Here is a 12,760-nt window from a genome sequence, read left to right as displayed (position 1 = left end):
AAAAGAAAACTTGGATTACTAGGCAGTAAGGAAGAAGAGAGAACTTTATTGAGAACACTTGCAGTACACGTTAGCGGAAGCTTCTCAGATTCCAGACGGCTTAAACCTTAACGTTTTCAGGCTGTCTCCCCTCTGTGGGCAGAAGCGGACGGTGGCATCGAGCCGTGTTGCAGGGCTGAACGTCCAGCGGGGCAGGCAGCGTGGGAGGGGACCCAGTACTGCGCCCGGTTCTTTCCAGGAGCAGCTTCCCTGAGGTGCAGCTTGCCTGCGGTCCCCGCACCCTTTGCACTTGGGTGCGACGGTGATTCTCAGGGGCTCCCAGCGGTGTGGCCGTCAGGGTCACTAACGAGAGACGCCTGCTTCACCCTGTGCCCGTTTGCAGCCCCTGCCCACCCGTCCCCCAGCGCCGGGCACCCACTTCCTGCTTCCTGTCTGCGGATTTGCCAGCTCTGGCGTTTCACGTCAGCGGACTCACCCGGTGCGGTCCTTTCCTGACTGGTTCTCACGGAGCACTGTGTGTTCAGGGCCCCCCCCGTGTTGCAGCAGGTGTCAGTGCTTCATGCCCTCCTGGGGCCAAGGAGCCGTGTGGACGGACCAAGTTGTGTTCACCTGTGGATGAACAGCTGGGTTGTTTCTACCGCCAGCTACTGTGATGGGAGCTGCCGTGGACACTCGTGCACGAGTACTTGTTGGAGCGTCTGTTCCGACCCCTTTGAGTGTGCACCCCAGCATGGAATTGACACTGCACACACTTGTCCCAGTTGCTTTGCCGCCTAAAGTGCTCATGCGTTCTCGCTCTGTGTGTGTCCCCTTAGCGTGAGGGCATCACCTCACTTCCCCCAGTGGCAGCGTGGCCCTCGGTCTCGGGGAGTCGAGCGTCGAGGTGATACTTTAGTCTCCTGGGGGGTCCACTTCCACCAGCTGACCCCCTGCTTGTAGCACTTTTTCTTCCTGGGACCGTCCTCCCCAGGACCACGTTCTGGTTGATGCTCGTCTCCCGACCGTCCCTTAATTTGGAGCAGCCCTCCGCCTCCTTTGTCTCTCGTGACATGGTGTTGTGGGTGGAGGCTGCCTCCTGTCCCTGTTTCGGACCGGGTGGTGCTTCCCTCCCATTAGATTCTGGCTGTGATCCCAGATTCGGACGTGGGGATGCACTCCCTGCTCTGGGGTCTGCGTCTGGACTCCCGTCGGGTGGGCTCCTCGGAAGCCGCGAGTTGCGGGCCGTCCCATCTCTGTGCTGTTGGTCACTGTTCCCCGCGGTAAAGCGGTCGGGCATCCTGCTCCTGGTCCAGCGAGTGCCCCTGCTTTAGCCACGTCAGGGGTCTCGCCTGTCCCAGGCTGCGCGACAGTCGTGTGTGACGAGCCCTCCAGGACCCTCTGCCGGACCAGTCAGCCGGCCTCTGCTCTGAGCAGGGTCCTTCCCGTCTAGTCACTCGCTCCTCCCTTCAGTCCTTCCTTCGTTCCTGTGGGTTCTTGTATTTACTTCATCGCTTAGTTTATGTAGGTGATATTTATGTTTGTTACCGGATGGACTCGTGGATTCTCATTTTTCAATAGTTGAGGGTTACTTACCCGTCTAATGATCTCGATGCTCAAACTGCCCAGGTCGTCCAGTGGGAACCCTTGAGCTGGGTCCCTGTGTCCTGGTGATGTGACCCTGTCATTGTCCTGATGCTTCTCGCCTCCTGGCAGGACACCCTGTCCAGGACCCCGAGGCGCCTGCCTCCTGTGAGGGTATGGGTGCTGGAGGCCCAGGCCTGGGCAGGGTGGGCTGGAGAAGGTACAGGTGCCCGTGGCAGTGTGTCCGCACACACCCCGTCCGCGTCTGAGGTGCTCACGCCCAGCAGGCACACGCACACCACACGCCCCCGTGCACGTTCCCGCCACAGACACTGGGGCTGAAGCCCAAACTCCAGTTCCCACCCGCGCCCACGGGTGCTCGCCGCCTGCCCTTCCCCCTCCCGTCTCCGCGTCCGTCAGGGCAGCGCCCTCGCTAATGTGCTCGGTCATGGTGGTTTAGGGTCGTCTCAGAGGTGCCCCAACACCCCGGCCAAGAGGGAGGTTAGGGCCCAGCCTTCCTTCCGACGGGGTGGGTACACAGCCCTCCCGCCAGGGCCCTCCCAGGCTCGGGGGAGTGAGTTACTAAGCACAGAGGACGTTAGGAAGTCGCGTTCGGCGCTGACACCGTGCCTTCCGTGCTGGCTGCTCTCCACTTCTGTGCTCTTGGTGGGGTTCGGAGAGCGTTGCTGCCCAGGAGAGCGGGGTTACCAGGAAACAGCAAAGCTGTCGGACGCCTTGACTTTACCTTGTGCTGCTCCAGCGAAAATCGTGAAACCAGCCTCCGCTCTCAGATAAACGCCCGGGAAGGATGTGTGCGCGCCGGCGGGCGGCTGTGCGTGCTCGGAGCCCGCCGGGGGCGCTGATCGTGGCTCTGCCCCCGGAGCCAGGGCTCTAGGGTCTCGGGTGAGAAGGGACTCCGGGAGCACCGGGTCCAGCCTCTGGTTCAGTAAGAACCCCTTTTGGTTAAGTCGGGGCCTCTGCCTTGTACCTGCCTTCCCCCCCGCTGGGCCCTCGGAGCCGTTGTGCCGCTGGTTTTGCAGGTCAGGAAGTGGGCTTCCAGAGCTGAGTGGCAGGTGCTGTGCGGGGGCCTGTGTGACTCATGTCTCTGCCCACAGAGCTCTCGAGGCCTCGGTGCTTGCTTGGGTGTGTGTCAGGTGTGAGGAGGACAGGTTTGCTCTGTGATCTCAGGTGAACCAGGGACTGCGGGATGGAAGCTGCCTCTGATTAGCCAGCGGGGGTGGGGGGTGGTTCTGTGAACACCCAGCCAGCCACGGAGTGAGGGCTGCCCCATCCCTGATCAACACTTTGGGCCCTCGATCGGACGCCCAGGACCCAGATATCCTGATGTCGGGCACCTCTGGGGAAGGACGGGGACTATGACCTCGGGTGGCTTTGCATGGCTTCCGCGTGGTTTGCTCCTACCTGTTGGAGACCAGGGGGAGCCGAGCACACAGGGAGGGGGCCTGGTTCCCGGCTGTGTCGTTACTGCTTAAGGTTTCCAGCGGTCAAGTCAGACTCTTGGGGCCGCGCGTGCACCTCCTGGGTTTGCTGGAGGGTCGGGGACAGGCCCCGTTCACTAACACATTGTCTGTCCCTGTCCTGGCCATCACCACCCTCCCAGCGGAGATGAGAGCAAGTGTGCACTTGATGGAGCCCTCAGTGCTGGGGCTCCTGCGATGGGGACTTGCGGGGGTCAGGGAACTTAATAACAGCTCTCACCTCGGAAGATGCGAGTCTGTGTGGAAAGCGAGGCTTCGGTGGGGCTTGAGCCGCTGGAGACGGCGCTTGTTGAACGCAGATATTTCCTTGGGACAGATACTCTGTCGGAGGTTTGCACTCATCGAGAACTGTTAAAACTAAAAATGGCTCGCTTCCTGTCACTTAAACATTGCTCACCGTCCTCCCGGCGAGGCCAGCCGCGCCCCGTCTTGGTGGTGCTTCTGGGGAGGAGGGGGCCCAGCCCTGCAGAACTGCTAGAAGAGCGAGGCTGTGTGATGCGTTCGCAGTAGAGATTATCCTGGCGCCCAGAGAGCGTGCGGCACCCGTGTCAGGCACCGTCCAGGTGCCAGGAGCATCCGGGGCGTGGGCTGGAGTCCCCGGAGTCCTCCGGGCAGTGAGGGCGCCTCCAGACGCTCGGGAGCTTTTTCTTGGTGAGGACGGGGTGGTCCTGCTGCTGGGGCTCTGAGTGCCCCCCCCCCGGCCCCTTAGGGAGCTGCTCAGGTGGAGAATTCGGAAGAAGCAGCATGGCTGTACTTTATTGACAAAGACTGGACATTCCCAGACTCAGTTGGTTTTCTTTTTTACGTTTTGACGAGAGGGGTCTGCGTTGTCGTTGTTGTTACCGCTGCGTTCACTCTGCCCTTCAGGAGGCGCACAGCAGCGTCCCTCCCCAGGCTGGCAGGAGGTGCAGGGCACCCAGCGTCCTCCCACTTAGCACACACGCACACACACACACACGCAGGCGCGGAAAGTGTTCCGCCACCTCCAGTTCACGCTAGCTGCGTGAGTTCTGTTCCTCTAAAATGGCAAATTTATGGCACGTCCCAGTGTCCCCCTCCTTTTCGCTCTCGTTGGCGGTGTCAGAAACGTCTGCCACATGATCCAGTGTGTGCGGGGGTCCGTGCCCCGTGCTCATGACCCAGATGGATGGACAGCTCTGTGTGTGAGTGGCCAGCGGGAGGGTGCCTTAGGGCCGCGCGGGGCACAGTGTCCGGCCCTTCCCGCCCACCCCACCCCACCCCCCTACACGGCACTGCTGGACTTCACCTCGGCCTGCTCGGTGCTGTCCGGGACTGCCGCCTTGAGGGCCGCGTGGCAGAAGCGGTTCAGGGCGGACAGGCTGGTCTTCTGCTCCAGGTAGAGCCGCAGCTTGTCTCGGAAGGTCTCCCCGAGGAAGCTGTAGACCAGGGGGTTGAGGCAGCTGTTGGAGAAGGCGGCCAGGTTGACCACGTGGCCGGCCAGCGGGTGCGCGTGGCGGGGGGACCTCTGGCAGGGTCCGGCCCCGGGCGGCGCACGCTGCAGCAGGTGCACGCTGATGAAGACGTTCTCGGGCAGCCAGCACACAAAGAAGACCAGGACCACGGCCAGGATCATGCGCAGAGCCTTCTGCCTCCGCGGGCGAAGCCCATGGTGCCGGTGCGCCGTCACCAGGACCCTGACGATGAGCGAGTAGCAGAGGCCGATGATGGCGAAGGGGACCACGAAGCCCAGCGTGACCTCCAGCCACTGCACCTCCCTGACGTCCGCGAAGCAGAAGCAGACGTCCTCGCTGTGCTGCAGGTGCACGGCGGTGAAGGGCACCAGGGTGGCAGACACGGAGGCCATCCAGATGAGGCCGCAGCTCAGCCGTGCGCGGGGCTTGGTGCGGAACGGGCCGCAGCGCGTGGCCTTGGCCAGAGCCAGGTAGCGGTCGAAGCTCATCCAGGTGAGGAAGAAGACGCTGCTGTACATGTTGACCTGCAGGAAGAGCGACATGAAGGTGCAGAGCGCGGTGATGTCGTAGTACTGCTCGTCCAGGTTGAACACCTCGATCAGCGAGTCTGCCACCAGGACGAGGTCCGCGGCCGCCAGGTTGGTGAAGTACAGGTCGGGGATGGTCATCTTCTCCCGGAAGCGGATGTTCACCACCAGGATCAGGAGGTTGCCCGCGAAGCCGATGGGGAAGAGGAAGATGGTGTAGAGGCAGGACAGGAAGAGCCCGACGGCGCGCTGCTGCTGCTCCGAGAGCGCGGCCGAGCTGTTGGCCAGCGCGCGGGGCAGGCCGAGGCCGCTGGAGGAGCCGTTGGAGGCGCCCGGCGGCGTCTCCATGCTGGGCCGGGCGCCCGGAGGGACAGCCGGCCTCTCAGGATTTGCCGCAAGGCTCCCAGAAACCGTTTTTTAACAGGAAATCCCTCTTGAGAAGGAAAGGGGATGCTCTTGGAAGCGAGCCAGGCATCTGGAAAAGCGGAGCAGGCCCCAGCGGCACTTGTGCAACCGGAGGTGGAGGTCGGCGCCTGCGCTCTGGCCTGTGCTTCTGCCTGGCCTCTGGGTCTGCGGCTGTGTCCACGCCACACCTGAGCCCCTCACTCCCGGGCACCTGGGGAAGCAAGAGCAGAGGATTCAAGCCCGGCGGCTCCAGGGCTTGCTGATGATGCGGGACGGGTGCAGCACACGAGCACGCGGGGCAGGCCTGGACGTGTGCCCTCCGCTTGGAGGGCCGGCCGGCCCTGTGCTGGAGCAGGGGAGTCAAGCGCAGAACACGGCCCGTGTCCTCTCCCCAGGGCTCCCAGGGCCAGTGGGTCTGAGTGCAGCTGGCGGTGACTCGTGCTCAGGCCCCCGCACGCAGCTCAGGAGGGCGCACGGCTGGATGTTCGCGTGGAAGCCTTAGGAGGGTTGTGGTCAGGAGACGAAATGGTTTTATTTCGGCGGCTGCTGGAAGAGAACCAAGACGGGAAGGGGAAAAGCGGCCTTTTCTGGAAGGGAGCGGGCCCAGCACGCTTGGTGAGAGGTGGAGCAGAGGTTTTTTTCTTGCAATAATACAGATCAAAGAAGTCTAGCATTTTCGGCTAACCCTAAGTTTGGGTGCCGAACACGGAACTGTTTTCAGAACGTGGAATGAGAGAACATGAGAAATAAAGGTGGTCATTGTTTTAGGAAATAAGATTTGAATTTTTTTAACTGTTTTGACAAATTATTGTAAAACCGAATGTATTTCTCCACTGCTGTTTGCAACCTGGAAACGCTGTGACTTGGAGGCTGGGGAGAGCAACCCTCCAAGACCTCTGCTTCTGACCGTCTCGCCCTGGTGGCCGCTCACGCGCTCGGCCTGACACAGGCTCTGCTCAGCGCGCTCCCCAGAGGCTTTGCGGCGTTGACGGGCCACCCTGGGCAGGATCTGCGGTCTCGGGCATCACGGCTGGGGAGCGGCAAGGTGGCCCCAGCTTTGTGGGGTAGCCCCGTCGGCAGGGCCGGGGCGGAGGAGCCTTAGTGACCACCTTGGAGAGTTTCTGCCTCTCCTGGGAGGTGGCCAGGGAGCGTTTTCAAAGTTGCCAGAGCAGCAGGTGCTTACTGACCTATTGCTTGAAAATAGAGTTTCTAAAAAAAAAGGAGGAAAGAGATGGATCGGGACCTTGGTGTCAGTTATTTTAAAAGGGTTCAATAACCTCTGCTTCACTGGGGTTGATCAACTGGATTTTACTAGTTGTGTTGTGTTCTTTATTCATCTTTGGTAGGTATTCCCAATTTGAACCACATAAATGCCATTGTTCTCAGATTCCATCTGTAATGTTTAAAGCCTCTGTTTTTAAATTTCTCTGTAAAAACCGCTTAGAGTATTTGTTTTGCTTTTTAAACGTGGGAATTTTGGCAAGTTTTGGACTGATTCTCAGGAAACTCCAAGGCGAGCAGAGCCCTTGAGACGCACCTGCCCTCCCCTGTGCTCGTTAGGTGTTGGCCGTCACTTCTTTCCCGGGTAAATGGGTCTTTGATCCTTGACCAGTGCTGTTTTCATGGTGGTTTGATGAAAAGATAAGCATGAATCTTACTGCTGACACACTTTCCTCATGAAAGTTGGCCACGAATTTACAAATAGAAAGTTGAGTATAAAGCAGTCAGGTATCATTTTGTTTCAGATTGCCACTGCTTGTCCAGAGCTAGAAGAATGAACCACATTTTGGTCAGATCTACGAGGTATCTTTTGTGTATTAAATCAATCTCGGGTTGGCGGGGATCCTCATTGAGGGAGTAAGTGACGCGCCACCGTCAGAGCCCTGGCGATCTTCTTGGAGAAGATGCTCGTTTGAACAAAACAGGACGGAAAGCAGCTAGCGTTGTTTTCAGCCAGCGCCATGAAGACCCTTCCTGCTGAGCCGCCCTCACTGAGCGTGCCCGGTCTGTGCTGAGCCGCCCTCACTGAGCGTGCCCGGTCTGTGCTGAGCCGCCCTCACTGAGCGTGCCCGGTCTGTGCTGAGCCGCCCTCACTGAGCGTGCCCGGTCTGTGCTGCGCCCAGCCGAGACATCCAGCCCTGTCTGTCCCGGTGCCGACCCGAACACAGACCCAGAGCCTGGGTCAGTCACGCTTACCTGCGCGGCTGCCGCTGGCCACCTGCGTGTGTCCTCTGAGCAGACCCGTCCCCCGTCCCTGGGAGGGCAGCTCAGCCAGCCTCCGGGATGCGCTCACGGCTGGGGGCGGCAGCGATTCTGGACTTGGGAGTGGAATCGGGACCTTCGCGGGACGCCAGAGAGGAGCGTGGAGGCTCCGGAGGCCAGCCCGTTGTCCTCGGCAGGCAGCCCGGGCGGTTGTCGGCGGTTGTCGGATGGTTGGCCCCTGGCGGCCGCAGGCAGGCTTTATAGGCCCGCGGCTGGCGGGCGGGCACCTCCCACAGGTCCGGATGTAACCCCTTTTTTGCTGGGCCTTTTTCTCCCCCTCTGGCACTGAGCTCAGTCCCACCAAAGAGTCTTCAGGGAAGTTTCCAGTTGAACAGCTTTTTTTTACCCACTGATACAAACCTCTTTTCAAGTTTGAAGGGATTGTAAATGGGTCTTATCTTTTAGATAAAAATCTATCATCCTTTGGTGAAGCTTACATATTGTTGCTTGTTTTAGCAATGGACTGCCTTTAAAACTAAAACTAGATTTCCTAAGTTCGGAGAGTAGTATGTGAATTATACATAGAGCATTTCACCTAGGAGTTTCACAAGACACTTGTAGAAAGAAATGTAAACCCAGCAAGTAGCAGGTATTTTCGGCAGGTGAGCTCAGAGTCGGGTAGATGAGTAGCCTCCGCTCCCCTTCCCTTTGCTCCCGAAGTCCCTGGAGGTGCCTGTCCTGCAGGTGTTGCCTAAGACCCCTCTTTTCGCCAGGGCTCCCGCCCTCCCGCTGTGCGCCTGCCCTGGTGCCGGCAGGACCGGCCTGACCCCACTTCCAGTGCCGACTGACCATGCACCCCACCTGCCGGCGGATGGATGTCACCATCGGTCTGGAGAGGCTGGGAAAACCGCCCCAAGCGTCCCCGGACACGCTCAGCTCGGGGCTGAGAGCGCTGCAGGCCCGCCGGGAGAGTTGCGTGGTTGTCATGAGCACTGCATTTTAATCCAGCTCCTACCTTCCTCTTGGGTGTCCCTGTTTTCACCTCGTTGGTTTTTGAAGCTGTGAGACTGAACTCCGAGTGGAGGAACGAAGCACACCGCTGCAGTGTGAGCCCCCGCCTGGTGGGACGGAGTGTGGGGCGAGGGCGGGGTCCCTGAGCCCCGGGGTCAGCGCGCTGCGAACCTTCTGCTCTGTTCCCAGCTGAGTGCGCGTGAGCTTGAAGGTGTTTTTTGAGCGATGCTGACTTAACATCCTTTGGGAAATGTACACGTTTCCACAGAAGACAGTGTTGAATTTTTTATGGAAAAGTACTAGTGTTCAGGGTTCTTTCCAGCTGTGCTTCTAATAGGTTCGCTTTTTAAAGAATGGCGCGATCACATAAATGGGGCTGATTTGATTTTAGACCTGTTTCTGGCCAGCTACACACGCAAGATGGCTTCAACACTAGAAATGCTGGAGACACCATTTTGAGAGCAGTGAGTCATGAGAAAGTACAGTTTCCCCTTGAGTTAAATAAACGACTAAAACACAAATTCAGACCCTGAAATAGCCGAGTCACGTCACTGAAGCACAGCCGCTCCCTCCTGGCGGGACACACGCCCTGCAGCCCCGCCTCTCGTCCGTGTGTTCCCGAACTCACCTGGGGCCGCTAGGCCGCGGGCCCCCTTTTCTCGTGGCCCCGGGTGGGTAAGTAATGGTCAACCCTCCTGCAGCTGGTCAGCGTGAGGGCCAGCCCACGGTGTTGGGGGGGCATCAGGCCACTGAACCCCAGTTGATGTTCGCACGGGCAGGGCCCAAGAGGCCTCGTAGACGTTTTCGTGAGGCGAGAAGCCCGTCTGTACGTTTTAACATCCAGCCTTGAAAGAGCGCTTACTCCGCACTGGGCAGCGTGGCGCCCACCGTCTCGGAACCCTCCGTGAGCTCCCTGTCAGGTGAGGCGGTATCCCTGTGTACTGATGGGAAAACCGAGCTCAGAAGGAACGGTACCGGGGCCTCGGAGCTGGGGCTCGGCCCATCTGAGGGCCTCCGAGCCCGAGGTCTCCTCTCCTCGCCGGGAGCCTCCCACATTGACCGTTGGCCTGAAGGGTGCTCGTCTTGGGGCAGAACTGCAGTTCTTGGGATCTTCCTGTCCATCCCCGAACTGGGTCAGCAGCTGGGTGGTGCCCCTCGCCGCCCCTGCCCCGCCTCACACAGCTCTCTGCTCTGTGTGGGGCTGCGGGGCGGGGCGGCCGGAGCCGCGGCTGGCTCCCCTCACCGGGCTCCTCGCCTCTCGACACAGCCGTCATGCCCCTGTTGGTGTCGCGAGTCCCGGTCCTGCACGTGCGCAAGTGCGTGTGCCCGACAGCTGCCGGCGTATCTGCGGCCCGGCCGTTTCCCGGAGGGCAGCCCCGTGGGAAGGGTTTGCTGCTCCCCAGCCCCAGCACAGGCGCCCATTGCGCGCATGGCCCCACGGTATTTACGGTATTTACGACTCGAGGCAGCGGCCCGGGGCCCGGCTGGTGTTGACTCTCAGGCAGCTGGCTCCTCTGTGCCGTTGCCAGGAGCCTCCTGGATGTTTCCTTTTGGCCTTTGAGAAGGACCTGCCGGTGGCACGGGAACAGGGGTCTGCCCAGGGAGGGGCTGTCCCGTCCCTGGGGGCTCTGGGTGGAATGCTCTAGAAGGCCAGGCTGCAGGCCCAGGTCCTTGTCCCAGCCCCATGCTAGTGGCCCCAGCAGTGTCCTGGGAGGGGCGAGGAGCCCCAGGAGGTGGCTTCCCACCCCGTCAGCCCCGCTTTATCCCACACACCCTCTCCTGGAGTCAGGTGCCCCCCCGCCGCCAGAGAGCCTGTGTGTTTGCTTAGCTCTCGGTTGGCTCTGGAGCTCTCTCTCCGGCTCTGTGTGTCCTCACGGGGTGCAGGATGCGGGCTGAGTGGGGCAGAGCCGCGGGGGCGGGGACAGGGTGGGGGGGCTGGGGGCCTCGACCTTCCAGCGGTCAGCCCCGCCCCCCCTCCAGCCAGAGCAGCCCTTTGTCGTCTCAGGCTTTGTTTAAAGAAAGGCTCCTGCTGCTAAAAAGAAAGTTTGGGAGCCACCAGTTTACATTCTTGTGGCGGGTCCTAAGATGGTTCCTTTAGCCGACATACTTAGAAACGCAGCGTGAGCAGCTCCTCCAGGCTTGGCTGCCATTTCTTCAGGGAGCCCTGCGCGCTCGTGGACTTGCCGTCGCCTCGTCTGGTTCTAAGACTGGCAAGCCGTTGGCGTCTGTTACTGGGAACTGATTGATTGAGGTCCTTTCCCTTCTGGCCTGCACTCCTGCCACACACCGTAGAAAACTGGATGGACTCTAGGAAAGGGCTCTTCTCAGGTGTTGGCACCACAGGCCGAGCAGCGGGTGGACCTGAAGGGAGGTGGGCTGGGGAGTCTGTGTGCCTGCCCCTGGGCCAGGAGGGGCTGTTCCCGGGCGCTGGGGGCACAGGGCTGGGCTTCTGGGAGGCTGAGCACGGTCCTGGCGGGGAGGGGCCGGGTCTGGGTAGCAGCCCCTGGACTCTGGCTGAATCTGCCTGCGGGGCACGAGCGTCCTTGGAGCCACAGGCTGAAGCCTCCCCTGCCGCCCCAGCCCCCAGAGGCGGCCTGTTCTAGCCCCGCACCGTCTGTGAGCAGTCATGACAGTGCGCGGAGACCCTAGGATGGACCCGCGTATGAGGCTGCTCTGCGCCCCGACTAACAGCCCGAGCACAGCTCTCCAGAGAGCCCTGCCCGCCCAGGCAGACAGAGCCAGTGCTCTGGAAGGACGGCTCAGCAAGGAAAATGTCACATCCAGCATCTGGTGGTAAGTGTGTCACACGAAGAAGCAGCCTTTTCCACGTCGGCGCCGACGCTGCGTGTCCTGCTGATGGTCTGGGTCGGGGGGCGGCTCACCCCTGACCCCCAACTCTGTCCCTTGTGGGCGTGCTGCATGGGGTCCATGGTAGAGGTTTCACGAATATGTGAGTAAGTGACAGAGAGGTAGTAGATGTCATTATACACCCAGTGCGCCCCAGTGTAGAGGCTGTACCGGGGCCGTGGAGGTGTGTCAGTGCCGCTTCATCAGTCGTGACACCTGGAGAGGGACGGCTGTGCCTGTTTGGGGGCAGGAGATAAATGCAAAATTTTTAAATTCTTCGTATTTTTGTTGTGAATCTAAAAACTAAAAAAGCAAGGCCTTAATAAAAAATTTAAAAACCGAAGCTGTCAAAGGTAGAGGTTTCATAAAGCCAGAAAGATGCCTTTCCTTGGCGTGTCCCTGTTCTCTGCTCAACCAAGAAAACCATGATGTAAACGCAGTGAGACTGATGGATGTAGCCTTGGAATGAGACTAATTACCTCCCTTGGATTTTTATGTTTCCTGTGTTACTAGCCTTTCTGCACGTACTGTCGAATAGAACAGATGAGGCTTTTGAAACGGCTTTTTGCCGGTCTATCCAGAGCTCCTGGTGACGGGCCCCCGCTGTCCGCCGGGTCACGGACAGCATGACAGGTGTGCGACGGTCACCACGGGCTCACACCCGTCGTCTTAGTGCTGGACACCTGTGCCTGTGGGTGATGTCCTCAGACTCCCAGTGATGCTGCATTAAAAAGACAAAACCAATGTTCGTTCTTGCTGAGATCTGTGCGGCCCCTGCTTCCTGGCAGAGCTGGAGGTCAACCAGCCATGACCGTTCAGGGCCAGGGTATGACAAGCCCATAAAGTTATTTGAGTAATGTTTTTATCTTCAAGATTCCTTCCTTGCCCTTTGGTTGGGGTAGGGGAGAGATGCTGGCCAGCAGACAGGCTAGAACCTTCCACCTGGTCAGGTGTCAGCCCGCACTCCCGCCCCACACCAGCCTCAGGTGTGAGTATTGGTTTGGGCTAAGGTGTCACGCTTTTGTATAAACGGAGTTGAAAGCCATAAAGCTCGTTTTCAGTAAGCACCTTCTGGACAGCCGCATCCCTGTTGGCTCTCAGCGTGCCGCTCTGGGTTTCTGCAGGGCTGGGAGAGCCCCCGCTGGCCTGTGTGGCTTATGTCCACGGGCAGGGGCTCCTACTTGAGCCCCTTCAGGGGGAAGCTGTTGCCGGCCTGCCCGGCTTGCACCTCTGCCAGAGATGCTCCGACACTCAGCAGGGCCCAGCCACACGGCTG

The 12,760-nt window shown here is 59.9% G+C and overlaps 2 protein-coding genes across 3 annotated transcripts in view; one reads left to right on the top strand and one right to left on the bottom strand.

Annotated features, from left to right (window-relative positions):
• Positions 1 to 12,760, top strand: part of CHLSN (cholesin) — a 96,627-nt gene that overhangs the window by 33,506 nt on the left and 50,361 nt on the right. The gene's annotated exons all lie outside the window — the stretch shown is intronic.
• Positions 4,303 to 10,892, bottom strand: GPER1 (G protein-coupled estrogen receptor 1). 2 transcript variants are annotated; one of them, XM_030849608.2, is made up of 2 exons: positions 7,621 to 10,892; positions 4,303 to 5,635 (listed from the first exon to the last, which is right to left on the bottom strand). In XM_030849608.2, exon 2 carries the CDS (start codon positions 5,365 to 5,367, stop codon positions 4,303 to 4,305), a length of 1,065 nt encoding a protein of 354 aa, XP_030705468.1. In that variant the 5' UTR covers positions 5,368 to 5,635; positions 7,621 to 10,892. The 2 variants fall into 2 exon arrangements, with proteins under 2 accessions (XP_030705468.1, XP_060141197.1); XM_060285214.1 differs by lacking the exon at positions 7,621 to 10,892 and adding an exon at positions 6,962 to 6,987.

This window comes from Globicephala melas, chromosome 15 (genome assembly GCF_963455315.2).
Source record: "Globicephala melas chromosome 15, mGloMel1.2, whole genome shotgun sequence".
Taxonomy (NCBI): domain Eukaryota; kingdom Metazoa; phylum Chordata; class Mammalia; order Artiodactyla; family Delphinidae; genus Globicephala; species Globicephala melas.
Note: the sequence above shows the minus strand (reverse complement) of the source record. Positions and strands in the feature narration are given on the sequence as shown.